This window comes from Euleptes europaea, chromosome 5 (assembly GCF_029931775.1).
Source record: "Euleptes europaea isolate rEulEur1 chromosome 5, rEulEur1.hap1, whole genome shotgun sequence".
Taxonomy (NCBI): Eukaryota; Metazoa; Chordata; class Lepidosauria; order Squamata; family Sphaerodactylidae; genus Euleptes; species Euleptes europaea.
In genome coordinates this window covers 88,169,954-88,196,529 of record NC_079316.1, presented here as the reverse complement: position 1 = coordinate 88,196,529, position 26,576 = coordinate 88,169,954, and the positions used below count along the sequence as shown (strand labels likewise).

Here is a 26,576-nt window from a genome sequence, read left to right as displayed (position 1 = left end):
GGCTGCCTTATACAGAATCAGACCCTTGGCCCATCAAAGCCGGTGTTCTCGACTCAGACTGGCAGCAGCTCTCCAGGGTCTCAGGCAGATGTTTTTGACATCACCTATTACCTGATACCTTTAACTGGAGGCACCAGGGATTGAACCTGGGACCTTCTGTATGCCAAGAAGCTGCTCTACCACTGAGCCACAGCCCCTCCCACAAGTTAGCAGAGGAAAGTGAGGGAAATGTGAGTGGCCTGGCACCACTTGAAAAGTTGTGGTGGCACACTTGTCTTGCGATGGCAAGAGATCTGCTGTACTCGTTTACTATAGGATCTGACTGTAGTCGCACTGCAGTCTCTTTATCCGCGGTCATGAAATGTTCATGCGCACCCCTTTTTATAGAGGGCTGTTATGAAGTCTAGATATGCTGGGAAAGAGATGGAAGTTATCAGGAGGCCCTGAAATGCCTGTTGGGCCACAGCAGCGTCCAGCTCTGCCTTCCCCTCTCAGTCAGTCCTGCCCTACAAGCTGCAATTAATGCATCTGCTGGTTGCAATGATCTGCTTCCCTAACCATGCTGTTATCAGCTATGCCCGTGTTCAGGGACTGGAAGGCCAAGCTTCTTTGGAGCAAGAGACACGTGAAGGCAGCATCCTCTGGGCCAGGCAACTTCAGGGACTCATCTCACAATTCATCTCGTTCGTCCTCGTTACAAATGCAGGCACTTCTCTGGCTGTTCATGAAGGGGCGGCAGCCCAGAGTCCAAACAGTGTTGAATACTGTATCAGCTACCGATTCACATGCTGCAGCAAAAGGAAAAGGAGTATTAGCACAATTTTTCACTGAGCAGGGGGTCCCTAAACCTTTTGACCCTGCAGGTACCTTTGGAATTATGACCCATGGCGGTGCAGCCAACCAATAAATGGCTGCCACATAGGGTTGCGGAGCCCAGCCTGGCAACCCATGGGGGACATGGGGTGCAGCCATCAGTGATGGTGTGACATCACTTCCGGGTTTCCCAGTAAAACCATAGAGTTCTTGGTAATTCCTAGAGAGGACTGGCATCACTTCTGGGTTTTCCTGGAAGTGACATCACGCCATCGCTGATGCCCCCCATGTTCCCACCCCACTCAGTCTCCTGCTGTTGTATTGTGCTGTTTTTATGCTGAGGGCTTGTTTTTATTACTGTTACGTTATACTGTCGCTTTTATTATTTCAGTGTTTTTACTTTGTGATCCACCTCAAGCATATATCTGGAGAGGTGGCATAGAATTTGTAAAGATATATCAATAGACAAGCATATATCCACAGATCATGACAGAGAGCGAGCTCAGCTGTCTGCTAGCTGGGTAGGGTTATTCTTTCCTTCTGCACACAACAGACATAACCCTGACATCCCAAAAACGACAGCATTTCTTGCATCTCCTCTTCGAAGCCTTCCCAGGATACAGCCAAAGATAAATCGTAAAAAATAAAAAGTCTATATCTTAAAAAGAGTTTTGGGTACCTTATAACAACTATAGCAATGTGACTGCTACAGGGCAAAGATGCACCCGTTTCTGAAGCAAAGGGAGCTCTGCCTTTAAATCACTAGCGTAGAGGCATTTATTTTAATCACTACTCAGGGTGTGGAGCCAGGAAGCTGGACAGAGAGGCATCAGCTGAGGCATTGTCACACATGGTCTGAAACACCGGTCGAGGATTTCCCTTTCTGCCAACACCCCCCACAATGCTCTGATTATAAAGAAGTTATAGGGGCTGCTCTCTTATGTTAAAGGGGCTGCTCTCTTATGTTAAGTATCATTCATCATGGTTGCTCTCTTATGTTAAGTATCATCCCTCACTCGCTTGTTAAGAAAACTGTTGAATGTACCATGTTGTGTCTCAAATGCTGTACTATGGGTGGAATTTGGTCAAATACCTTTGGAATCAAGAGCATGGCTTTATGCCTTTAAGCTGTTGTTGTTGAGAATGGCTTATTAGCTGCCCTGAAACGGGACACTTTCACATCGGGTTGGATGCAAGCCATCGATGAGAAACTGCCATTAGTTGGCATGACAACTACTCTTATTACTGCCATGGGTAAACCAAAACTTTCCCTCTGATTACAAGGCGAGTTTTAAGAATTGGTTATGGAAGTCGTCTATTCAGAGATCATTGAGTTTGTTCACACTTGTCCTTTCTCTCCTGAGATCTCCCCACTCCTGTATGTATTATTTAACAACTCCACCCAACTGTAGAGCTTTTTTGTTTGCAAGATTAAATATCTTATCCCCTATGGTCTTACAAGAAAGATTTTTGAACAGGCCTTATTCTGATAGAATTTGCCCTTGTGGCCTTAATAAGATTGACACATCACTCCATGTTCTGCTTGAATGACATTTTCTTTTAGCATATTAGGAATTACTATGTTAAGCCTTTTTTCATTTTGGTTTGTCTCATCATAGGGTTTTCAAGGTAAAGGTTGGTCAGAAGTGGTTTACCAGTGCCTTCTTCTGTGCAGTACTAACCAGAGTTAGCCGTAGTGGCACTGCCGTTGTCTACGAAAGATCTTCCGCCAGTGTCACCTTCCACTACTGCTGCTGCCCAGTAGCTAACCTTCAGGGATTCCTCTACCCCCATCCCCATTGGAACTGCCTGTTCTCTTCTGCGGATGTGGCCATTGATCCCTTAAGGGGGTGGATGCATCTTCGTCTGGTGTCTCAGCTGTGACCATTCCGTCTTGAGTGACTCTGCTAGGAGTTTAGTCTCTTGATAGAGTCTAAACCCCTTACGGTATTGCTCTCAGCTTCCCTGACACTCACAAACCCCCTCACCACGTTAAGGTGTGCATCCAGAAGGGGGAAGGGCAGCCATGAAGGAGCTAGAAAATATTTTGAAGTGTAAGGATGTGACTCTGGCCACCAAGACTAGATTAATTCATGCCATCATATTCCCTATTACTATGTATGGGTGTGAAAGCTGGACAGTGAAGAAAGCTGATAGGAAGAAAATAGATTCCTTTGAAATGTGGTGTTGGAGGAGAGTGTTACGGATTCCGTGGACTGCCAAAAAAACAAATCAGTGGGTTATAGATCAAATCAAGCCTGAACTGACCCTAGAAGCTAAAATGACTAAACTGAGGCTGTCGTATTTTGGTCACGTCATGAGACGACAAGAGTCACTGGAAAAGACCGTCATGTTAGGAAAAGTAGAGGGCAGCAGGAAAAGAGGAAGACCCAACAAGAGATGGATTGACTCAATAAAGGAAGCCACAGCCTTCAATTTGCAAGATCTGAGCAAGGCTGTCAAAGATAGGACATTTTGGAGGACTTTCATTCATAGGGTCGCCATGAGTCGGAAGCGACTTGACGGCACTTAACACACACATGTTAAGCCTACTATTATGGATCAGAAACCACCCTCACTTTGGAATCTCTGTTTTATTTGCTTAGAGATAGTGATCGCAAGATTACTTTGGAGTAGCAAAATTTGTCTCAGTCCTTTTATCCCTTCTGTCCAAAAAGAAATGAAGAAGATGAAATTTTTCTGCTGCTCAAGATCAGTAAATCAATGAGCTTCTATGGAAATAAAAAGAAAGGAAAGGATATGTGTAGATGAGTGCTGGGACTACTGTTGCTTGATGGTATGCCAATAAAGGTATTGAAATTTGAAAATTTGACTACTGCAGAGGGGTGCTTGTTCAGATCTACAGTCGTCTGTCTAGGATCAAACTTTGGAGAAGCTGGTTCTGTGTCTTTGAAGCCACTTATTGGCTGGAAACGGTGACTCTTCACCCCCAGTAACTGCTTCCCTGCTTGGAAACAATGGGTTATTTTTTAAAGGGTTATATGCATATTTAATTCAATAAACATATCTGAGGCACTTTGCAAATAAAAAGGTTACCGTCTGACTGAAGAATTTGGAAAGAGGCAAGACGGACGCTGCATTGGGGGTTAACCTGCTGTTTCGATTGCAGGAGGAAGCCGGGCGTGAGCAAAATGTGCTGCGACTCAGTTGTCATGGGACATTTATACAATATTTCATGGCAGCTCATTGGCCTTATCCCAGGAACAGCATGGCCCAATTTCCCCTATCCTACTGAGTGATGATGGGCTTGTGACTAATCTCCTTAAACCCTCGGTGAAGAGGGGGAATTTTCTTCACTGCTTTAGCCCTGCCTGCATTGATCCATGAAGAACACACTACCCCTTTGTCCCTGTTCCTCCCTTCTGGATTTCCTAGTCAATATTTATAACCATCATGACGTTTATTAAGTATTAGAAGGTGTCTGGAAAAGGGATTAAGGGGTATGATGATGATAAACTAAATAGTGCCATAAATTTGCATGGCACTTAGAGGAACGAGGCCATTCACTACCTGAGCACACTTAAAGGAAGACAATCGAGAAGAGAGTAATTCAAGAGAAGGGAAGCAAGTAGGAGAATGTGTTCAGGGAACACAGTAATCAGCCAAATTGGATCAAACTTGAGTTAGTTGTGACATCCAAATGCAGACAGTCCAACAGGCGCCTGAAAAAATGCATATAACAGCAACTAATTAAGATTCTGAGCACCAGATAAAACAATATTCTGACCCAAGGGCGCAGAATCAAGGGAAGCATATTGACTGTCTTCTAGATTCCATCTACTTACAGAAGGTCTGAAGTGAAGGGCGAAGTGAACTCCCTGAGGCAGGAAATTATATACACTCTATTGTAGAAGGCTTTCATGGTCAGAGTTCATTGGTTTTTGTAGGTTATCTGGGCTGTGTAACCGTGGTCTTGGTATTTTCTTTCCTGACGTTTCACCAACAGCTGTGGCAGGCAGCTTCAGAGGAGTAACACTGAAGGACAGTGTCTCTCTCTGAAGTTACTCCTCTGAAGATGCCTGCCACGGCTGCTGGCGAAACGTCAGGAAAGAAAAAACCAAGACCACGGTTACACAGCCCGGATAACCTACAAAAACCAATATATACACTCTGTCAATTGCACAAAACCAGGATTTTAAACTAGGGTTTATAGCTAATTTATTATCTACAGTTTGTTGTGATGTCTGAATTCTTAAACCACTGCCCTTTAGAGCCACAGAATCACTGGGATACGGAGAAAGTCCTCCCAGCTAGAAGGCAGGAGGGAGGCAAAAAACAGGCAAAGGTCATTTATGCATGCGTACTTTCACTCACGTTTGCCCCTGGTCTGTCTCGGTTGTTCCTTGGAGTTATGCATGAGTTTTCCGTCCATTAGAGATGACCTTGCTGCCAGGCCTCACAAATCCGGGGACTTCACATTCCTCTGTTAACCTGATTCTTCCCTCTCCCCTAAGCTCAGCCCAGGTGAAGTCCCCATATGCATAAGGCAAAGCGCAGGACACGCAAGCTTGGTTTCTCTCACAGCCAATTACAAAGCAGCGTGTAAAGAGTCAGGGATTCAAATGCTTCCTGCTTCCTTGGAGCTCTTTCTGAGCAGAAGAAAGGCTTTTTAAAACTGGGGCTTGGATTTCCCCCCCCACCTCTCCTTTTTTTCAGATTGCTCCGTTTTTTTGTTCATAAAATGCTTTTTTATGCAGCAATTGGGTTGGGGGGAATCTTCTCTCAAAGTAAGCCAATTACAAAGCATTATTTCAAGGGGCGGGGACTTTATTTGAGCTTGGAGACTGCTGGTGCATAGATCCCCAACAGGAAAGGGTGGGTCCAGGGAACAATGAACCTCAGGTAAAACTCCCATGCATAAATGACCAAAGTGGGGTTACACACAAACTGGGATTTGATACTTGCATCTCATAGGTATCCACAGTTTGTTGTGCAAACCACAGTTTAACCAAAACATGGTTTATTGTTATGTACATGTGTATCCTGAGAAATGCCAATTATGGGTTTCTTTTTTAAGACGGGATCTACTAGACAATGGAATGTTATAGGGCAACTAGAGGTAAATGGTTCTTAACTAAAAAATGGGCTTCATTTTTTTCCCAGTTTAAAATAAATATAAGTCTATAGCCCACATCACTGAGGTGGGGGATCTGAGGGGAAATGGAAACAGTGTATCTTAGAGATTTAAAAACTAGATGACAACATTTCAAAAATCGCAGAATAGATATTTTCAAATCTCATACTTTTTGAAGTTAATTACATTCGTTTCAGAGTCTGATTTGCTATTTAACCAGTGTGAGTTAACATTAGCATGACCTTTGTTCATAGTGACTGGAGGGAAAATTCAGCTGGTGAAGGGGAGGGCTTGTCACGCCACCCACCTTGGCAGTTTTGGGGACAGAAGATTTATTTGTGAGCAGCATGATAAAAAGCATGTGAGAGATGATGTCAACCACCTCGCAAACACTTTCGAAACGTCCCACTGAAGGTCTTGTTTGGTCTCATTCTAAAAACACGTGTGGGTGTGAGAGAAGTAATAGCAACGTTCTCATCAGTATTCACTTGATGTTCCTGCTAATCTTGTGCCAGTTCTGTTTATCACTATAAATCCGTTTATTTTAAAATTATACCCCATCACATATGGGCTCTAGAGCAGGGGTGTCAAACATGTGGCCCGCAGGCCAGATGCGGCCCACGGAGGGCTTTTCTCCAGTCCACAGAGCCGAGGCAGCCAGCCCCTGCTCCCCCGCCCCTTTCCGGGCTTCCTGGGGCCTCTCCAGCCCAGCCAGCCCAGCCAGCAGCCTTCTCCCTCCCTCTTTGTCTTTCTCTCCCTCTCTCTCCCTCTCCTTCATTCTCTTTTTCTTTCTCTCCCCTCACTTTCTCTTTCTCCCTCTCTCTCTCACTCCCTCTTTCTTTCTCTCTATCCCTCTCTCTCTCTCATCCTCTCCCTCTCTCTTTTTCTTCCTCTTTCTTTCTCTCTCTCTCCTCCCTATTTCTCTCTCTCATCCTCTCCCTCTCTCTTTTTCTTTCTTCCTCTTTCTTCCTCTCTCTCTCCTCCCTATTTCTCTCTCTCATCCTCTCCCTCTCTCTTTCTACCTATTTTTCATTCTCCCTCTTTCTCTCCTATCTGTTTCACTCTTTCTGTCCCTCTTTTACTCCCCCTTTCTTTCTCTTCTCTCTCTCTCTCTTTCTTCTTGCCTTTCTGGACTGGGGGAGGGCTACGGGCTCACCAGCCAAGGCATCCACCCCACCCCAGTCCAGATCTGGGTTGGTGAGCCCGCTGCAAGCTTGCCAGCCAAAGCAGCCAGCCTTTCTCCCAGTTCAGAATTAAAAAAATAAATAAATAATTATGCCAGGGACTAGGGATACAAACTTTATAGAAGACACATGTGAAGTCAATTAATGATATTATTTTTTACTTTATTTTTTACTTAAAAGAAGAAGAAGAGTTGGTTTTTATATGCCGACTTTCTCTACCACTTAAGGGAGACTCAAACTGGCTTACAATTACCTTCCCTTCCCCTACCCACAACAGACACCCTGTGAGGTAGGTGAAACTGAGAGAATGTGACTTGCCCAAGGTCACCCAACTGGCTTTGTGTGTAGGAGTGGGGAAACGAATCCAGTTCACCAGATTAGTCTCCACCGCTCATGTGGAGGAGTGGGGAATCAAACCCGGTTCTCCAGATCAGACTCCACCGCTCCAAACCACTGCTCTTAACCCCTACACCACACTTAACATACTTAAAACAATAATAATAAGACTGTTAAATAAAAGACAATACTGTAAGAATGTTGTTGTAAGCTTGTTTGTGTTTTAAGTAAAAAACAATATGATTAATTGACTTTGCCTGTGCCTTTAATAAAGTCTGTATCTCCAGTATCTGGCATTACATATTATAGTATGTATGTATGTATGTATGTATGTACGTATGTATGTATGTTATGTATGTATGTATGTATGTATGTATTTATTTATTTGGTACACATGGCCATGCCCAGCCAAATGACATTTATGTCATATCCAACCCTCCTAACAAATGAGTTTGACGCCCCTGCTCTTGAGTGTTACTTTATACATACCAAAAGCTGTTCTTTGTTTATTTGGACATTTATACCCAGTTTTTCTTTGTTATCATTCTCCCCTCTTCTATATTATCCTCACAACCAGCTCCCCGTGAGGCCAGGAGTGCTTGACTTGCCCAAGATCATTCAGTGGGATTCATGGCAGAATGGGGATTTCAACCTGGGTCTCCCAGATTCTGGTCCGACGCTCTAACCGCTACACCACAATGTGTGTCCAATGAGACTGGATTCTTTTTTTCTTTGAACAACAGTCTTGCATGACATACAACAGTGTGTATATGTGCAGTACATTGTGCACTGTGTATCTGTTGGTGAGGAGAGAGTTGAGGCCCCCCCATTGCTATTTAAAGAAATATTAATCCAAAGCCCTACTGAGCATAAGGAGAAAATGAGTGTTTCTTTGCCTTATGATACAGCTGGCCCTTGCGGTCAGCTTAGCTTGCATAGGATGGATATGAGGGGATATGCATTTAACCGTGGGCCTCTTTCTCACATGTCTCGGGCTGTCAATTCGGTTCATCCCGAACCGAAAAACAGCCGAATTCCCTTGATTCTGCGGTTTTTAGTTTGGATGGAACCAAACTCAAAAAAGGCGGGAAAACGGGGAGCTGAATTTGGCAAGTTCGGGGTGTTCGGCGAATAAATTCGGCAAATTCAGGGTTCGGCACAGTAGCATAACTGTCAGTTAGTAAGCAGCATTCTCCAGCGGCCAATCGGTGGCCAAGCAGGGTCTTCTTCTGGCCAATCAGTCACAATTGAGCATGTGAGCCCAGCTGCTGCGGGGCCAGGGGGGGAAAGAGAGAGTATCTGTTTGTGTGAGAGAGAAATCCCTGTGTGGGGGGGTGCATGTGCACATTCGCTCCTTTCCGTAGCTGCAGGGGGTGCATTTTTGGGGGTACAGCCCCCAAACTTTCAGCGTAGCTTCAGAGGAGCTGTAACTGTGTGCTGTAACTGGAATGTGTGCTGTAACTGGAATAAAAATGCACATTGGGGGAACCCTTTCGGGGCCCATATTTCGCCCCCCCCCCGACCCAATCGTTACAAACCTTGAGGGTTCTTGCAAGAAGAAGCTACCCTGAAAGTTTGGAACCTCTACCCCCCAAAATACCCCCCGGAGCCGAATAAATGGCTTTATTCGGCCGAATTTTTTCCCGAACTCGGAACTTGGCACCGAATTCCATGGATCCGAATCGGAGGAGTTCGGACTTCGGTATTTCCTGAATTAAAACAAACCGAATTTTGCCGAATCAGAACTTTACCGAATTTTTTTTTCAATAGCCCTACACATGTCCATCATATGTTAGCCATGTATGATAGCCATGTATAATGTTAAAGGTAAAAGCCTAGTATAATAGGCAACTTGATGCAATCAACCTGGGAGCAGATTTTGGGGGGTAGCAATCTCCCATCTCACCTGCCCCCAGCAAATCAATCTCCCATCTCATCTGCCACCGGCATTACCTGCCAGCCAGCCCAGTTGCTGCCCACATCCCCTTCTCCTTACTTCCCGGTTTTCCTGGCTCTCCAAGAACAGCATGGCAAGCCATACATGCCAGATCCTAATATTCCTTCTCCTCGCCAGCGTTCGGCCACCAGGGCGACCAAAATGGTGGCCAAACTCTAGCAAGGATAAGTAATCTCGCAAGAGTTCAGGAAGCCACGTTGTTCTTACAGAGCGAAGCAGTAAGTGAAGCAGTAAGACGGTGAGGGGGGAAATGCCCTTGAGCCTCTGCTGCTGACACAATAGTGAACAAACTCACCTGAAACAACCCTTCCCTGATATTACAGAGTATCAAATTTTTCATTGCCCTTCTGGATTGCAGCCACAACAGCTGTTGCAGCTAAATGGGAGATGGAGCATCGAGACGGTAGCACTTGGTGCAAATTAACTGGACCCTAATGACACCGTCTTAGCACAAATCTTGGCGGAAACTAGCCTTTTGTCCCCTGTTATGAGCAGCGGAGACTGAAACAAAGTCATTATAAAGGGTTTTGGGGAAATGGATGAGCAACTTGGTTCAGATGCTTTTACAGCATAAACCATCCAAGCCTGCTGCTGCTGTCTGTCTTTTCTCTTTCCAGTACAACTATAACGACTACAATCTACACATGTTTAATCATCCTAATGAGACAGAAAGCCAATGACGGGAGACACCATTTGAAGGACTCTACAATGAGTCTGCGACTGTAGCACTCAAGCATGAACTTCTCCATTTGTCTTAATTGTTACCCTTGGAAAGTAAATTAGCGACCTCTTAGCCATCTAATTGCCCTAAGCTGAACCTAAGTGGTACTTAGGAGAAAGAAGCTGAATCTCACAACATTTGTCCAAGGAACATACTGGTCATGAGATGCCCTGTTAAAGTCTGTTGTCATCTTAAGTAACAAGCCTTTCAAAAATTACATTTAAAAAGCTCCTTTATCTTACTATTCAAGGAAAGGTTGGCTTTCTTTAAAAGGAGTAGGTGGGCATCACTTCCCAAATGGAGGGAAGTTCAGTGCAGTCTTTCTAGGGTTCATTTCCTATTGGAAACAAGGGTATTGAGATATATAGGCCATTTATTCATGGTCAATTTTGATGCTCACTCAAAGCTCTTTTTAAAAATGTGACTTAAAAAATGCCTATTCACGGCCCCCAAAGGAGAAATTCCACCCCCGCCACTCGCCTGCTCCTTTGTTCCTGATTTCAGAGTCATTGGCATGTGCATAGCTAAGGCGCCGCTGTTGTTTTGCATGGTTCTTTGAGGAGGATTCTTTGAGGCAAACGCCAAAGATCATGTTAAGTGAGCTCTTTAGTAATGCGAAGCAGGTATGCGCCGGCTTCGCAGTCACTTCCGGAATAACGGTTCAGCATGTAAAATTCAAAAAAATATGCGGGGCAATTCAGCCTGGAACTCGCTGCTAATTACCATGAATAAATGGCCATAGAGTCCTCATGAAGATCAATGCTGGAGAAAGCCAACTGGTAGCCTGCAAGATACTTTTTTTGTCCAACTTAGCTGCAGCTCTTAACCAATCCATACAGATCTTGTTGGGAAATGAATACCCCCCATAAGACCAATGAGCCACAGTTTCTGGTAGTTTTTCTGTACTTAAAAGTTTCAGGTTGGTCTATTTCCACACCAGGATTTTTCCTTTCATGGAGAGCAGGAAGCCCTCGAAGTAAAGAGGGTCTAGAGGTTTGTGATGGGAGGTGGGAATCATCTGCACACAAACACACAAAAACAGCCGATGGGTGGGGAAAAGATTAATCTGGCCGCTCTCAAAACACATAAGAACATAGGAGCATAAGAAACCTAAAGCAAGCAGATCTCCATGACCTGGGCCATGGTCAGTTAGAGGGCAATAGGCTTAATCTTTCGAAATATACTCATGGTATCCCCACTGCACTGGATATTTCTGAATTCAACTTTGGTATTCCCATCTTACCAACATTGGTAGTACCCTCTCAGAACTGGAGTTATGTGCCAACAACATATGAGAATTCCCTGTTTACATTTTGTGTTGCTGCTGCACACAAAGCATGTCTTATTTTATACGTTTTGTCATTAGAACATAAGAAAGGCCATGCTGGATCAGACCAAGGCCCATCAAATCCAGCAGTCTGTTCACACAGTGGCCAACCAGGTGCCTCTAGGAAGCCCACAAACAAGATGACTGCAGCAGCATCCTGCCTGTGTTTCACAGCACCTAATATAATGGGCATGCTCTTCTGAAACACTGGAGAATAGGCATGCATCATGACTAGTATCTATTTTTGACTAGTAGCCATGGATAGCCTATCCTAACACGACATCTGAACTGAACCATAAGTAGTTGGCACTGGTGAATATCCCTGCCGCCACCGCTTAGAAAGTTGGCCCTCCTTGCTCTACATATTTGCCTACATATTGTCGGCTTGAATGGAAAACTCACCTTCCACTTTGGAGACGAAGCCAAGGCTACGCTTGAGGTCGGAGCAGATGGCATGCAAGCACCAGCGGAACTTGGCGTCGCAGCGGTATTTATTGGCACCGCAGGTGTCATAACAGACATCCAGCTGGTTGCAGCACTTGGTCATGGCTGGGATGCCCAGGTCCAGCTGCACAGAGGGCGGAAAGGGAAGAGAGAATTCAGACGCAGAACATTCTTGCATGTTTCATTTCTGGGTCCAAAATGCGGCACACAAAATTCCCTTCTGAAAGTATTAGTTGCAGCATATGACGTTGCCTTATACTGAATCAGACTGTTGGGCTGTCTAGCCCACTGCCGTTCCTTGGACTGGCAGCAGGTCTCCAAGGATGCAGGCAAGTGTCTTTCCAAGATACTTTAACTGGATAGATTCTGCAGGGGTCGCCATGTCAGCTAAAGAGCCTTGAGTCACTTCGAAGGTAGGGAAACGTAGGGTGGTGTTACGTTTTTGTAAGCCGCAGCCCACTTCATCAGATGCATAATGAGGTACATTAAGATGCAGATACGTACACACATGCACAAAAAAAAGTGCAAGCAGCATAAGGAAGGTATTGTCATTACAAAGAGAGGTCAGAAAGCTCAGTTTTCCAGGGCAAATTTATTTATTTTATTAATTTACTTATTGTATTGCCTACTTTTTCCCCCAACGGGGATCCAAAGTGGCTTACAACATTCTCACCTCCATTTCATCAACACAACAATCCTGTGAGGTAGGTTAGGCTGAGAGTGTGTGACTGACTCAAGCTTCCATGGTTGAGTGGGGATGTGAATCTGGGTCCCCCAGATCCTATCCTTACACTCTAACCACTAGACTATGCTGCAACATACTGTGCATTATACAAGAAGAGTAAACGATCTTCTTTTCACCTCTGCTCTGCAATTGTAATGTTCCAGTTTCAATCCCCAGCATCTCCATTTAAAAAGATCAGGCACTAGTTGATGTGAAAGACACTTGCTTGAGACCCTGGAGAGCTTCTGTCCGACAAACAATATTGGCCTTCACAGATCAGTTGTCTGACCCAGTTGGCAGCTTCACGTTTTCATATTTAAGCACATGCTTGACTTGCTCATCTAAGTTATCCAGGTAAGCATTTATATCTTCCAGCCAGGCTTAAACCCTTTTTATTTCAGAATTAAGCACCCAGAGCTCTATAGGAAGTTACAATACTCAGGCTCAATGCCAGGATAAGCAAACACTTTGTATTTCTCTAGAACACATAAACTATGAGATGACAGTATATTGCACTGAGTGTGAATCACTTGGTAAGCCTATTCTCATTTCAGTCCTGGGAATGAACCAAGATCAATATCTCTTGAGTGCCTCTGGCTTTTAACTGCTCCAGTAACTAAACGAGAAGAATCTATTGCCCATTACCCATCTGCACCTTCCCAGTTACCGCTGACCTGAATATTTCAAAGAAGCAGGCAACCCAACACTCTACTTCAGGAAACATCCTTGGACAACTTTCCTTTAGCAAATCATTTGAAGAGTCCAGAACTAAGGAGCAATGCCCAAACAACAATGATATACTTAATTCACTGCCCAATATAAAAGAAGGATGAAGCAGCACCCAGGAAACAAGACGGTGTAGAGAGTGGCTTCTGCTGGCAAGCAGCAATTCACACTTGGAAAGATGTTGGCAGGAACTTGGGGACATTGCTATGTATATATTCTTTGTAAGCTTTGAACGGCCAGATGCTGCCGCTGTTCTTCGGCAAGAACACCCTTTGGCATCAGGCCAGGTGTCTATTAATGAGTTCTAAACTGGATAATATCTAAATGCTGATGTAGCTTCTTTGGATTGCCTCTCTATAGCAACCTACGGCTCCTCCAGAATTCCTGTTACTTGGGTATTCTGCTTCATTTTGCGTCTCAGCTTACAGTGTTTTGTTTTTCAGAGCATCCACATGATGTCATGCTTCAATCATTCACTTCCACTCTTTCCCCTGTTTTGCTCCATTCTTTCTGAAACCTGCTTTGGTACAATCTTTCTTTCTTTCTTTCTTTCTTTCTTTCTTTCTTTCTTTCTTTCTTTCTTTCAAAAAAAATCTCAGAAAACAAGGAGAAAAACTCAAAAGCTGCAGCTAAATCCAGCTAAAAAAAGAAATCAAGAAAAAGCTATGCATAAAGTAGAGATGAAAATATAACAGTGATGGCAGATATACATGTAAATTTCTATGAAAGGTTTCCAAGTCCATATGAAAATATCATTTATACATGCTCAAATGTTGGAAGAGCTCTAAGGTCCTCAGTCCATTGATTTACCAGAAGTGGGCCTTCCCCAATGTTGCAACATGAGTCTTTTAACTGTAGTAAAGACACAGTGTCCATTTTTGTTGACCATTGGTTAGCCTCCAAGAGATGGGCAGATAGCTTAAAAGTACAGAAGAGTCCTCAGAAATCAGTGAACATTCTAATACAAAACTGATCTAATAACCGCTCAGAAAACCTGAATGATTGGACATGGCCAAAGCATATGTTTAAGGGACACATCCTGTGAATTACAATGCCAACAGCTAGATATTTCACTTGACTTGACAGTCCTTTGCTAAAGAGTCATCGTGGTGTCCAGTATATGCTAAACATAATTGTTTGCTGAATGAGTCGCAATATAAGATCCACGGAGAGAGGAAGTATAGATTTTATGGCTATATCCCATTGCTTTGGCAAAATAGGACGACCTAGCTCCTTATTCCATTCATTCCTGAGACTCTGCATATCATGTTTATTAACTGACATCATATATTTACAGACAAATATTGTAGGTCTTATTTTCTGCATCAGCTCAATTAGAGTTTCCAGGAGCAAAGGGGACTCTGAGGCACTTAATGTGGGGGGCCATGTTTAGATACCAACAGATGTTGCAATTGTAAATATTGCCATTCAACAGAAGTTGACTAGCCATATCTAGACCTCAGCTGAGAAAATGACAAAAAGTCATCATCACAGAGTAGAAGAAGAAGAAGAGTTGGTTTTTATATGCAAATTTTCTGTAGCACTTAAGGCAGAATCAAACTGGCTTACAATCTCCTTCCCTTCCCCTCCCCACAACAGATACCCTGTGAGGTAGGTGGGTCTGAGAGAGCTCTAAGAGGGCGAGGAAACAAATTTAGTTCACCAGATTAGCCTCCACCACTCATGTAGAGGAGTGGGGAATCAAACCTGGTTCTCCAGATCAGAGTCCACCGCTCCAAACCACCACTCTTAACCACTACACCACACTTAACTTCATTTATACCATGCCTTTCTCCCCAGTAGGGACCTAAAGAGGCTTGCATGGTTCACCTCTCCTCCAATTTATGCTCACAACAACCCTGTGAGATAGGTTAGGTTGAAAGTGTGTGACTGGCCCAAGGTCACCCAGCAAGCTTCCAGGGCAGGGTGGAGATTTGAACCCGGGTCTCCGAGATCCTGGTCCAACACTCTAACCACTATAGTGATATAGCTACTCCTCTAGTGGTGCAGGGGTGGGTGGAAAATCAGTAGGGCTGCCTACCTACAGGTACTAGCTGGAGATCTCCTGTTATTACAGCTGATCTCCAGGCGATAGAGATTGGTTCCCCTGGAGAAAATGGCTACTTTGGCAATTGGACTCTACGGCATTGAAGTCCCTCCCCTCCCCAAACCCTGCCCTCCTCAGGCTCCACCCCAAAAACCTCCTGGCCGTGGTAAAGAGAGACCTGGCAACCCTAAAAGGGGAAACGATGTAGGCACTCTTTGGGAAACCTCTGCATTCACAGTGGCAATACTTTCACAGCAGGGATGGAATCAACCATCACTGCTAACCCTACAAGAACTTCTCTCTTTCAGCTGAGCTAACTGGCCATTTGTATCCTGCCTTTTTCATATGCAGTTCGCATCCTGAGGATTTATTTGTTTGCTTGCAGTTGCCACCAACAGTTGGGAGCTGAATGCTCTGGTGATTTGCCAATCCAATCGCACATGAAATGGGCAGCCGTCTGATGATACAATGTCCTTTGACTTGCCATTACTGGCCAGCCATCACCTCTGGCAGCTGGCCCTTAATAGCATGGCATGAGCGGCTGTCAAGGCAGAATTCGCCTACTCCACTATCCCCTTCCAAAAAGGGGCCTGGCAATTACTAATAAAGGGCATCTCTCTCACTGGCTGTTTGGGTTAGTAAATTATTTCAATGGAAAAGTGGATGTTAGCAGTACATACACTTTCGGGTACCTTGAGACCCAGAAAATAGGAACTGCAACCATTGGGCTCCGAAGCCTTGTAATCTGGTCTGGGCAACGGTGCCTTTCCTGGAACATAAGCCAAAGGAGAGAGAGAAAATTAGTATGAATAGTTTTATACAAAGCCCTTCAGGAGGGTGCTGAACAACAAGTAAAGGCACTGCTTTGCTTGGACTGTGGTTTCCGAAAAAGCAAGGGAGATCAGTTTGGTTGGGCATCGTCAGCAATATAAAGCCATGCACAAAAGAATGCACCCTTCTTTTCTGTTCTAGGGATTTCCCCAAAGCACAACTTATTCCTGCTTTTCTTAGCCGTTGATCTGCTAGGGTCGGAATCACTTTGAGCACTGAGGTTTCACACGTCTTCCCTCCTTCAGCATTTCCCCAGTTGCCACGTTGGTTTATTTCCTTACGGATGTGCCTTAAAAATTAGGATTTTTGAGTGAGGGTAGTATCGTCATCAATCGCCGCACAGCGACAACCACCCTTTTTTTGTTTTGTTGCGCATGGGCGATATTGCTATTCCACTAGAAGAGGGGTTCGGCGCACCCATGCGTGAGAATCATCATATTGTCTCTGCGGAAAAAATGTAGAAAAATGCCCTCCACTCAGTGGTTCACCCCTATATTTGGACAGTTTGGGCTGCAGACTGGTTTTAAAATATTTTCCTGTCAACAAATGGCAGACCAATGGAGAGGAGTTAATTGTTCACCCTCCTAGTCATTTGCTTTCAGGTGGCCGGTACTTAATGTTTAATCATGTAAATATCTCTAGCTGCCGGAGAACAATGAAGTGGGCCAGTGGGGGTCACCTGTCAAATATCAAATATCTAGTTATAATGGAAACTGAGGAAGAGCTTCCACTTTCCCCAAAGAACTGATCCCAGCTGCTTGTGAAGGAACTCAGCAGGTTTGATTTGCATATAAACAACTTGGACCTAGACGCCCCAGCTGCAAAAAACCCAGCAGCCATTTTAACAATGGCCATCACAGCTTCCTCTTGCCAGACCCTGCCAGGTGATTGATGGACTCTCCAAACATTCACTCTTAGGGAGAAAATGCATGGCTGCTTTATCCTCCTTTAATCCCTGTTTTAGCCAGGATCGAACGCACATTAGGCGGAACGCATGCGTTCGATCCTGGCTGAATCCTGGCTGAAACGGGTTAAAGGAGGATAAAGCAACCATTCGTTTTTGCCCTTTCTTAACTAGGGTTACCACATTCCCACTAGTAGAGGGATATCTCCCAGCCCCCTACCGCTGCCCTAGGATTGCCAACTTCCAGGTACTAGCTGGAGATCTCTTGCTATTGCAACTGATCTCCAGCTGATAAAGATCGGTTCACCTGGAGAAAATGGCCACTTTGGCAATTGGACTCTATGGCATTGAAGTCCCTCCCCTCCCCAAACCCCACCTTCCTTAGGCGCCACCTTGTGGCGAAGAGGGACCTGACAACCCTACACTGCCAGCCACCACTCAGCTGTGTGGAGGGAGGAAAATGGCTGGTGCAAGGTGAGGCATGATCAGGGTCCCCAGCATGAGGATGCAACGTCCAACGCAATCTGGAAGTGACGTCATCACATCAGGTAATGTTCTCGCATTTGCCCAAAACTCTAGGGTTAAACTATGGAATTTTGGGTGAATGCTAGATTGTAATGATGTCATTTCCAGGTCACACTAGAAGTTGGTCATCAAGTCAATGATGCCAATAATGCCCCCCCCCCACATACACACACCATAAGTCCCCACCTCCCCCATTTTCCACCAGTTGCCACATATATAAAGGCATGAGACACCGAAGGCTACAAGGCGGGGGGCGAGAGAATACCACTCATATGGCTTAGGATCCAAGCCGTAAAACACATTTGCAGAAAGGAAAATAATATTCTACACTCGCTAGTGGGAACGAAAGTACATTTTATTTTTTGTTTGGCCTCTGCAGCTTTTGAGGACTCAGCCATTTAACCCAAATAATAGTCCCTTTCCACCTGTCATGAGAATTTCCCCTCTCCTTGCTTTTTATTTCAGCCAGAACTTTTGCTAATTGCCTCATGTCAATGAAACTAGCTTTTATCCATATTTATTTGGCAGAGACATGTTAAAATGGAATTGTATAGCTGGCATGATACACCCTGGAACTTAACCTACTGACAACCCTGTCAAAAATTAGATGCTAAGCTTTTGCTCATTATTTTTAAAATGAAATCTCTTGATCATGGGCTCTGGATAGCCTTTTCTAGTTGGCAGCATCAAAAGCCTGTCAGGGGTAGACTAGCAAGCATGGGCAAAGGGTAGGGTTGTGCATATCAATATACCCAAACCAAAAATAAACACGAAATTAGCCATTTCAGCAATATTCGGATTTCGGGTAGACCGAATACCCAAACCTGGGAGTCTGCCCAAAGCCAAATACCAAATATCTATTCGGTTTTTTCAGGAATCGCCTAAGATGCATTTTTCTATTTTTTGACTGGGGCCCTTTTGAGGTAGGGGTTGTGCAATTGGAGCCAACTTGGTATGACAACCATTCAGTGGGTTGATCTGCATCAAGCATAAGGGTTATTTAAATGATGGGGCTCACCCAGTCCCGCCCGGAGGGATATACCCTCCAACTAAAAAGAACCGGCTTCGACAACTGCTCACACCACCAGGCAATCTCCTTCAGAACAGCCCTTGTGGTCGAGAGTTGGGCTGGCTCCGATATTACAACCCTCCCTCCATGAAAACCTGCTTTCAAAAACAAGGTCTCCCCGAGTACTGGCTTTGTTTCCCCATGACCATCTCTTGAAATCAGATTTTTGATTACTATAATAAAGGACTGTTCACAGGTTGTCATTTGCCACCAAAAGAAATATTTTTGGGCCTTATTTTTCTTGCATTTAAGCTTTTTTCCTCAGTTTGGAAACTAATTTGCATGGACATCATCTATGCGCCCCAGATATGAAGGGAGCCCCCAGACTCTTTGGCATCAGCCTGCCAATCGGCTCTTTCCACCAGTCCACAGAAATGCTGAACTTCTGAACCTGAAAACTGATGGACAGCTCAGCTTGCAAATGCCTGGAGAATGGGGGTAATCCCTTCGCGGGCCCATGAAATTGGATCCCCTGTCCCAAAGTTCACCAAAGTTCGGTGACAGCCTAAAGAGAGTCCCTTGCAGCCACGCTGCAAATTTGGTGACTCTACCTTCAAAAATGCCCCCACAGGAGCGTCGAAAAAATCCCCATAGATTATAATGGGCCTGAATTCTTTCTGTAAATCCAGAAATAAAGCCAAATACCCCTTTACCGGTATGGGTATTTGGCTTATTCCAGGTTTACCGAACAAAATCAGGCCCAATGAACTCAAACCCAAAATTTACCAATTTTCTTTTGCATGACCCTAGCAAAGGGTTTATTAAGAAACAAAAACACTTCATCTTAAGAGACCATTCATTTCCTTATGTATCTTGCATCAATGAAGCATATCATAATAATCATAATCATAATAAACCTGTAATGGCATATAAATTGTTACAATTGATACAAACAATGGTAATAAATCTTAAAACCGATAAAATAAAATCATAGCCAGTAACATCAGATATGAGAGGCCATACGTTTTTGGACATTTATCACTTCTACTAAAAAACTGGCGACATCCACAGTAACCTCTGGAGCTGAATCATTCATTAGAGATTGACATTTAACTTTAAAAAACTGGTTACATCCCAAGTTTTACCTGTCTAATAACCATTTTCTACGAGGTGTTTCGTATAGACAGCAATCACATAGAATATGTTCGATTGTATCCAAGGAATTTGAATTACAGGGGCAAGTCCGTTCTTGGATTGGGATTTGATGGAACCTTCCATACAGTATCCTAGATGGGAAGGCATTGACCCTGGCAAGAGAAAAAGCTCTACGGAGAGTAGGGATATCCAAATTATAAAAATAATGGGGAATACTGTCTGTTTTATTCAAAAGGCACAACATTGCTGAGGAGCAAACAGAAGGTTGAGTAGGATGCAACCATTGAAACTCCATATCTAAAAGACGATGTTTGCTTATTTTAAAAATGTGCGCCTCTGTAAATGGAACCAAGTCGTCAAGAGAGACTCCAATTGATCTTATTTTAGTCAAAATCAAGTTGTCCCAGGAGGCATTATGAAGTTCTTTTAATAATACAGATAAAAGAGAACCGTGCTCCGCTCTAAAATATAATTTAAGCCAGTAACGAACAGTTAATAACCAGGCCTTGGTTTCGCACAAATTTTGGCCTAGTTCAGAGACGATTGCGTAATAGGACACACAGCGAGGGAAACCCAGAATTTGTCTTAAAAAATTGGCTTGAAGAGGTTCTACATCGCGATTAAAAGCATAAGTTGGGGTAATTAGCTAGAGACAGAGAGTGAGAGAGGGCAACTGGGATCAATAACCTATATATACCAGGATTGTCCCCTGTTAGAACTCTCAAATGAGCATGCGGTTGTTCTAATTGAAATGGGTTTTATTAAAAAATAAAAACAATTAAAAAAAGAAATATATTCAAAGCAATGAACGCACACACACAAGGCATACAAGAGCTGACGAAGAGAAAAAGGGAGGAGGTGGACTAGGGTTTCAGGGAAGGGTGATAGTTACCAGTCCTGAAGGGACATCCAGGAGAGCAGCGCTAAGGAGGAAAACCCCCAGTGTTTCCAGAAGCAAAGGAGAAAGGCCCCCATGCAAATGGGGGTGGGTACATGGATCCAAGAGACACACGCACTATGAACAGCCAAAGGACCAATATTTATACCCCAAAATGGATCCTGAGGCTGTATGAGGTAAGCAGAGCAGAGATAAGGGTGCTAGTTTTCTATATGCAGGAAGTCTATTTCTTAAGCATTGGTAGCATCTAAAAATAATACTTGCCAGCTGCTACCTGTTGCCCCACCTCAACATTCTCCCGCCCCATTCTATGGTGTGTGAAGATCTAGGGGTGGAATGAAGGTTGGAGGGGCTGTCCCAACCTGCAGTAGCTTTAATTAGGGTCGCCAGCCCTGGGTTGGGAAATTCCTGGACATTTGGGGTGGAGCCTGGGGAGGGCAGACTTTGGATAGAGGAGAATGCCCAGTGGGGGGGGGGGGATGCAATTCCATAATTCGCCCTCTGAAACTGCCACTTTCTCTGCGGGAAGAGATCTCTGTAATCTGGAGATCAGTTACAATTCTGGGAGAGCTCCAGACCCCACCTGAAAGCTGGCAACCCTAAACTTAGTAGACTGCTGCAGCCCTTGTAGTCGAGTCAGAAGCTCCAGTGCTTGCCCTGCTCGCTGTTAGCATTGGGAAGAACAAGGTGGCCTCGTCCTTGTTGCAGTGCCAAGGACCATGTCATGGCAGGTTCAACATTGGCTGGCAAATGTCCTCCCACCTTCATTTTGCTCTTTATTCTAAGAAGCTACTGGCTATCCACCACACTACATGGCAATAAACCCAGTACACGTGACAATAGCTAGGGTTGCCAACTGCCTGGAGAAAAATATACTGTCGTTTATGGGATGTTAGTTACCAGGTGATTGTATTTACCTCCATGCCATGAAAAGCTTCATTGGCCTGCTCCCACAAATTAAGGGCCCTTTCACACATGCTGAATAATGCACTTTCAATGTACTTTGGTGATAGTTTGCAAGAGGGTTTTGCCATTTCAGACATTAAGATCCAGCTGCAAAGTGCATAGGAAATGCATTATTCAGCATGTGTGAATGCGCCCTAAGTCTCTAATAAAGGGACAGGATATCCCCTCCCCAGGTCTGTGGGCAATTGCACAAACAGCTGTAGATAATCCTGGCAGTCTGATAAACGTGCCTGTGTAGTTTAACAAAATCAAACAGGAATCCAGTGGTACTTTAGATGCTAGCAACATTTATTCCAGCATAAACTTTTGTGAGTCAGCGCTCTCTTTGTGCCATCTCCCCACACCCATCTTTCTGTAATTTGTAACTTTAAATATAAATACGTTTCCTATTACTGTTCTCTCCTTGCGTCTGATGAAGTGTTCTGACTCACAAAAGCTCATGCTTGAATACATTTCATTAGTCTTTAAGGATCCACTGGACTTCTGTTTGATTTTGCTGCAACAGACACCTCTGCAGCTTCTCTGGATGTATAATACAGGTGTTTCCAAACTTCCATTTGCTTAGTTAATTTTTTAGTTATGTGCTATAAAAGTCAACATGTGAATTAGCTCTAAACTACGGTATATGTAATACTTTGTATTTGTGGTAATAAAATACCATGTTTTTGTATGGTCTTTTATGCAGGGACGTTTCCCCGCGGTCACCCTGCCAACTGCTTCGGGGCTTCCCTTTGATTATTTATGCCTTTCCCGCCCGTCACCTCGCTCTCCCTGCGTTTTTTGCCCACATTTTCCAGATGTTGTTTTAGCCCGAATCTGGAAAAAGCCGGCAAAACACATGGGGAGAGCGAGGCGACCTCTGAAGGGCAGAAAAGGCAATAAATAATCAAAAGGAAACCCCGAAGCAGTTGGGAATGACCACGGGGGAAACGTCCCTGCATAAAAGGCCTATGTGTTTTTGAAAGCTGCAAAGCTGTTTGAATTTGCAAAAGAGAGTCAGGGCAAATAACAAGAAACCCATCTGTCAATATGAGCAGAAAGCTGATGAACAGTTCCTTGGGACTCCATTAGTACCAATTTAGGAGTTAATCGAGCATCTGTTGCATTACAAAAGCAAAATGCATAGTCATAAGTTTAAAAAAAAACACAGAGAAGATTTAAGATCTAAATGTGTGGCATTTCCATCTTGTCACTGTCAGACAGCAAGCATGGAAAAAAGGGATAATGGCTTCAAACCAGCCACGCACCCAGGGAGCTGCTGAATGTCTCTGCCCACTGATTAAGAAGATCAGCTCTGCCAGGTTATACCAGTGGAAGGTTTCAGAAGGGAATTCCGGGAATCAGTCCCTAAATAAATAAGCAGAGTGCACAGCACCAACTTTCTTGATTGAAAACTGCGTTGTTGGGCTCCTATCCAGAGACAAGGCCTACCTTTCTTTGTAACGTTTGCCCCACCCCTTCTGTGGTGTATAGACATGGATTGATCTAATGGATGCGCACATCATACATTGGATGAAGTGAGCTCTGACTAAGGTTGCCAACTTCCAGGTGGCACCTGGAGATCTCCTGCTATTACAACTGATCTCCAGGTGATCCAGAGCAGTTCTTCTGGAGAAAATGGCTGCACTGGAGGGTGGAATCGATGGCATTATACCATGCAGAGGCACCCCCCCCCAAAAAAAATCTCCAGGTATTTCCCAACACAGAGCTGACAATCCTAGTTCTGACTCATTAAAGTTTATGCTAGGATAAAATCTGTCAATCTCCATTGGACTCCTGTTTGATAAAACCACATGTGAATCTCCAGAGTCAGGGGCTGAGCAACTAGTTGGTACATACGATTTCTAGTCCAATAGGGGATGCTCACCAGGAACCTTGATTCCCATGAGAATATATTTGAAGTAACTGCTGCCTTTTGTTTTGTTAAGGCTAGGCCTCCTGAAATAGAGTGTACTGGAAGCACAGATGGCCTAACTGCAGAGACAACCCGGTCAACCTCCTGGACTGCCAAAATTTGAGGGGTTCTGACCTCCCTTATTCACATGAACACATGAAGCTGCCTTATACTGAATCAGGCCCTCGGTCCATCAAAGTCAGTATTGTCTACTCAAGCCAGCAGCGGCTCTTCAGGGTCTCAGGCAGAGGTCTTTCACATCACCTACTTGCCTGGTTCCTTTAACTGGAGATGCCGGGGATTGAACCTGGGACCTTCTGCATATCAAGCAGATGCTCTACCACTGACAGAGTGAGATAAGGGCTTTTGCTTGCAATTTGGGAGGAGGAACAGTTTGGCAGCTCATTGGCTGGATGATGCTCCTGCATTGCTGGCATCCTTGTATCTCCCCATCCATATCTATTTATTCAAAGGGTCAAGGTGACTTTTTCCATGTTGGTGCTCAACTAAATTTGGCAAACTGAATTTGGAACTGGCACAGTGCAATGAAAAAGTAGATTTAGTCACTGTGCGTATCAAAAGGAGTATTTAAGACATGTTAGTAGTAGTACTTGGATAGTACTTGGGGCTGTGGCTCAGTGGTAGAGCATATGCATGGCATGCAGAAGGTCCCAAGTTCAATCCCCGGCATCTCCAGTTAAAGGGACGAGGCAAGTAGGTGATGTGAAAGACCTCTGCCTGAGACCCTGGAGAGCTGCTGCCAGCCTGAGTAGACAATACTGACTTTGATGGACCAAGGGTCTGATTCAGTAGAAGGCAGCTTCATGTGTTCCTGTGTACTTAGTCCAGATTCACTAATGCACAACACATTACACAACAGTGCAGTAGCTATTAAAAGTACAGTAAAACATTACTATCAATTCTCAGTTAATGCTGACATAGTAAGACACGAGGGAGAAGGAATAACAGTTTGGTTTACCATCAAAACATTCCAGCTGGCCCTGACCCAAAGGAAAAGTAGAAGAGCTTACCAAATCTACACCGGAATTGACAGACTCCATTTTTCCCTCCTAGCAGCTCCAAGAAGGAGTCGAAATAGCTGTTCACTGCTTCAAAGCCATCGCGGATAGTCCCTATTCCCCAATCAGAAGAGCCTTCCTCTGGCGGGGCTGCTGGGTGAATGGTATTGTCTTGCGGTGTCCCTTGAAAGCACTTAGCTATAGTCAAGGCCAAGCACAGAATCAGTGTCTTGGCTACTGACTTCATCCTGAGATAGCCCAAACAAAATCCAGGCCTTGAGAATGTCAAGGCAAGAAGACCTGTGGAGAGAGAGTGAGAGGACCGTAAGGACAGGGGTGTTTTGAATGCAGGGCATGTTTACACCCCCTCTGATGGACTTTATACACTGCTTGGGCAACAGGATGAGATCACCTCTCTTAGGAAGCGCAAAGTTCAGACTCTTTGGTCCATGCAGAGCTCAAAGAGCTGAGATTGTTGCCCAATCTGGAAGACTATTTTATTTGCTCCCAGGGCCAGCCCAACCCACAGGTGGGTGCTGAGAGCAGCGGAACGCCAAGGAATCTGGGCTGATCTAAACCAGGCTCTAAGGCAGATACAATTCCCTCCATCCCCACTCCAGACAATTTCCCCAGTTACAGCCCCCTTTCTAGGGTTGCCAGCTCTGGGTTGGGAGAGGGGAGGGACTTCAATGTAATAGAGATCAGTTCCCCTGGAGAAAATAGCCACTTTGGCCATTGGACTCTATCACTTGGAGAGCAGTTGTAATAGTGGGAGATCTCCAGCCACCACCTGGAGGTTGGCAACCCTACCCCTTTCCCTCACTCCACACAGGGAAGTGTAGCAAATTACTTGTACAAAGCAGCAGGGCCTGGAGGCTGCAAGTCTGAGCAAAGTCCACATAGGGAGAACCACGAACAAGATGGTCTCAACCTATATTTTCTCAAAGATAGGTTTTGTTTTCCTCTACTCCAGGTTTTCCCAGTTGCAGGATCCCCCCTTTGCTCCATTCACCTATACAGAACAGGAAAACCCAGCTGTGGTAGGAAAACTGTTGAGGAAACAACACACATGGTCACAATGGCAAAACGTACAAAATAAGACATTCTTGTGTACAGCAGCAACATAAAATGAAAACATGGAATTCTCACATCTTGTTGGCACATCACTTCAGTTCTCAGAGGGTACTACCAATGTCTGTAAAATGGGAATGCCACAGCTGTATTCAGAAATGTCCAGTGTAGTGGGTAGGGTTGCCAACCTCCAGGTACTAGCTGGAGATCTCCTGCTATTACAACTGATTTCTAGCTGTTAGAGTCCAATGGCCCAAGTGGCCATTTTCTCCGGGTGAACTGATCTCTATGACATTGAACTCCCTCCCCTCCCCAAACCCTGCCCTCCTCAGGCTCCGCCCCCAAAATCTCCAGGTATGTATTTCCCAACCCGGAGTTGTCAACCCTAGTAGTGGGGATGCCCTCAGTATATTTTGAAAGATTAAGCCTATTGCCTTCTAACTGACCATGGCCCAGATCATGGAGATCTGCCTGCTTTAGGTTTCTGTGAGGTGTAGTAAAGAGTTATGGTCCAGTTGAGAATGAGTTACTGTTTGGAGGAAAGGCCCTTTGCCTCCTGGTAGTGTCTGGGAAGAAGAAGCTGTGTTGCCGTTAAGATGGCTGCTGGAGTTCTTGCAGCTAGGGCCTGTATGCCCAAGTTGTATAATATGCAAATAAACCTCTGGAGGTCCTTATAGGGTTGCCAAGAAGGTTGCCTTAATTGGTAGGACGAGCTCTAACAGAGCCCACTTCTGTCACACTCCTTTAAGGTCAGCTAGTGCCATTCAAGCTCCAGCCCCTCTAATGTAGCTGCAATGGGTGTGGGGTGATGGCAGGTCGTAGTGATAACTTGTGCCCAGTGGTCTATAAACACCTACAGCAAGCCCTGATCATGCTTCTCAGGTGTTCCCAGAAGTCGGCTGGGATTACAGGCTAGCACCTGAAAGGTTG

At 44.6% G+C, this 26,576-nt stretch overlaps 1 protein-coding gene across 2 annotated transcripts; it reads right to left on the bottom strand.

The window, feature by feature from the left end:
• Nucleotides 1-659: 659 nt before the first annotated feature.
• Nucleotides 660-24,858, bottom strand: PLA2G12B (phospholipase A2 group XIIB). Of its 2 annotated transcripts, none has more exons than XM_056850278.1 (4): nucleotides 24,588-24,858; nucleotides 16,055-16,143; nucleotides 11,836-12,001; nucleotides 660-788 (listed from the first exon to the last, which is right to left on the bottom strand). In XM_056850278.1, exons 1-4 carry the CDS (start codon nucleotides 24,820-24,822, stop codon nucleotides 670-672), a joined length of 609 nt encoding a protein of 202 aa, XP_056706256.1. In that variant the 5' UTR covers nucleotides 24,823-24,858; the 3' UTR covers nucleotides 660-669. The 2 variants fall into 2 exon arrangements, with proteins under 2 accessions (XP_056706256.1, XP_056706258.1); XM_056850280.1 differs by having other exon boundaries at nucleotides 16,067-16,143.
• Between the last annotated feature and the right edge of the window lie 1,718 nt (nucleotides 24,859-26,576).

Bases quoted from the DNA above. Each gene is read 5' to 3' on its own strand.
- PLA2G12B (XM_056850278.1), bottom strand. From the start codon at position 24,822: ATGAAGTCAGTAGCCAAGACACTGATTCTGTGCTTGGCCTTGACTATA. The intron at 16,144-24,587 runs GTAAGCTCTTCT...CTTATGTTCCAG, and splicing joins TCAATTCCGGTGTAGATTTG to GAAAGGCACCGTTGCCCAGA. The intron at 12,002-16,054 runs GTATGTACTGCT...CCCTCTGTGCAG, and splicing joins GTCTCAAGGTACCCGAAAGT to CTGGACCTGGGCATCCCAGC.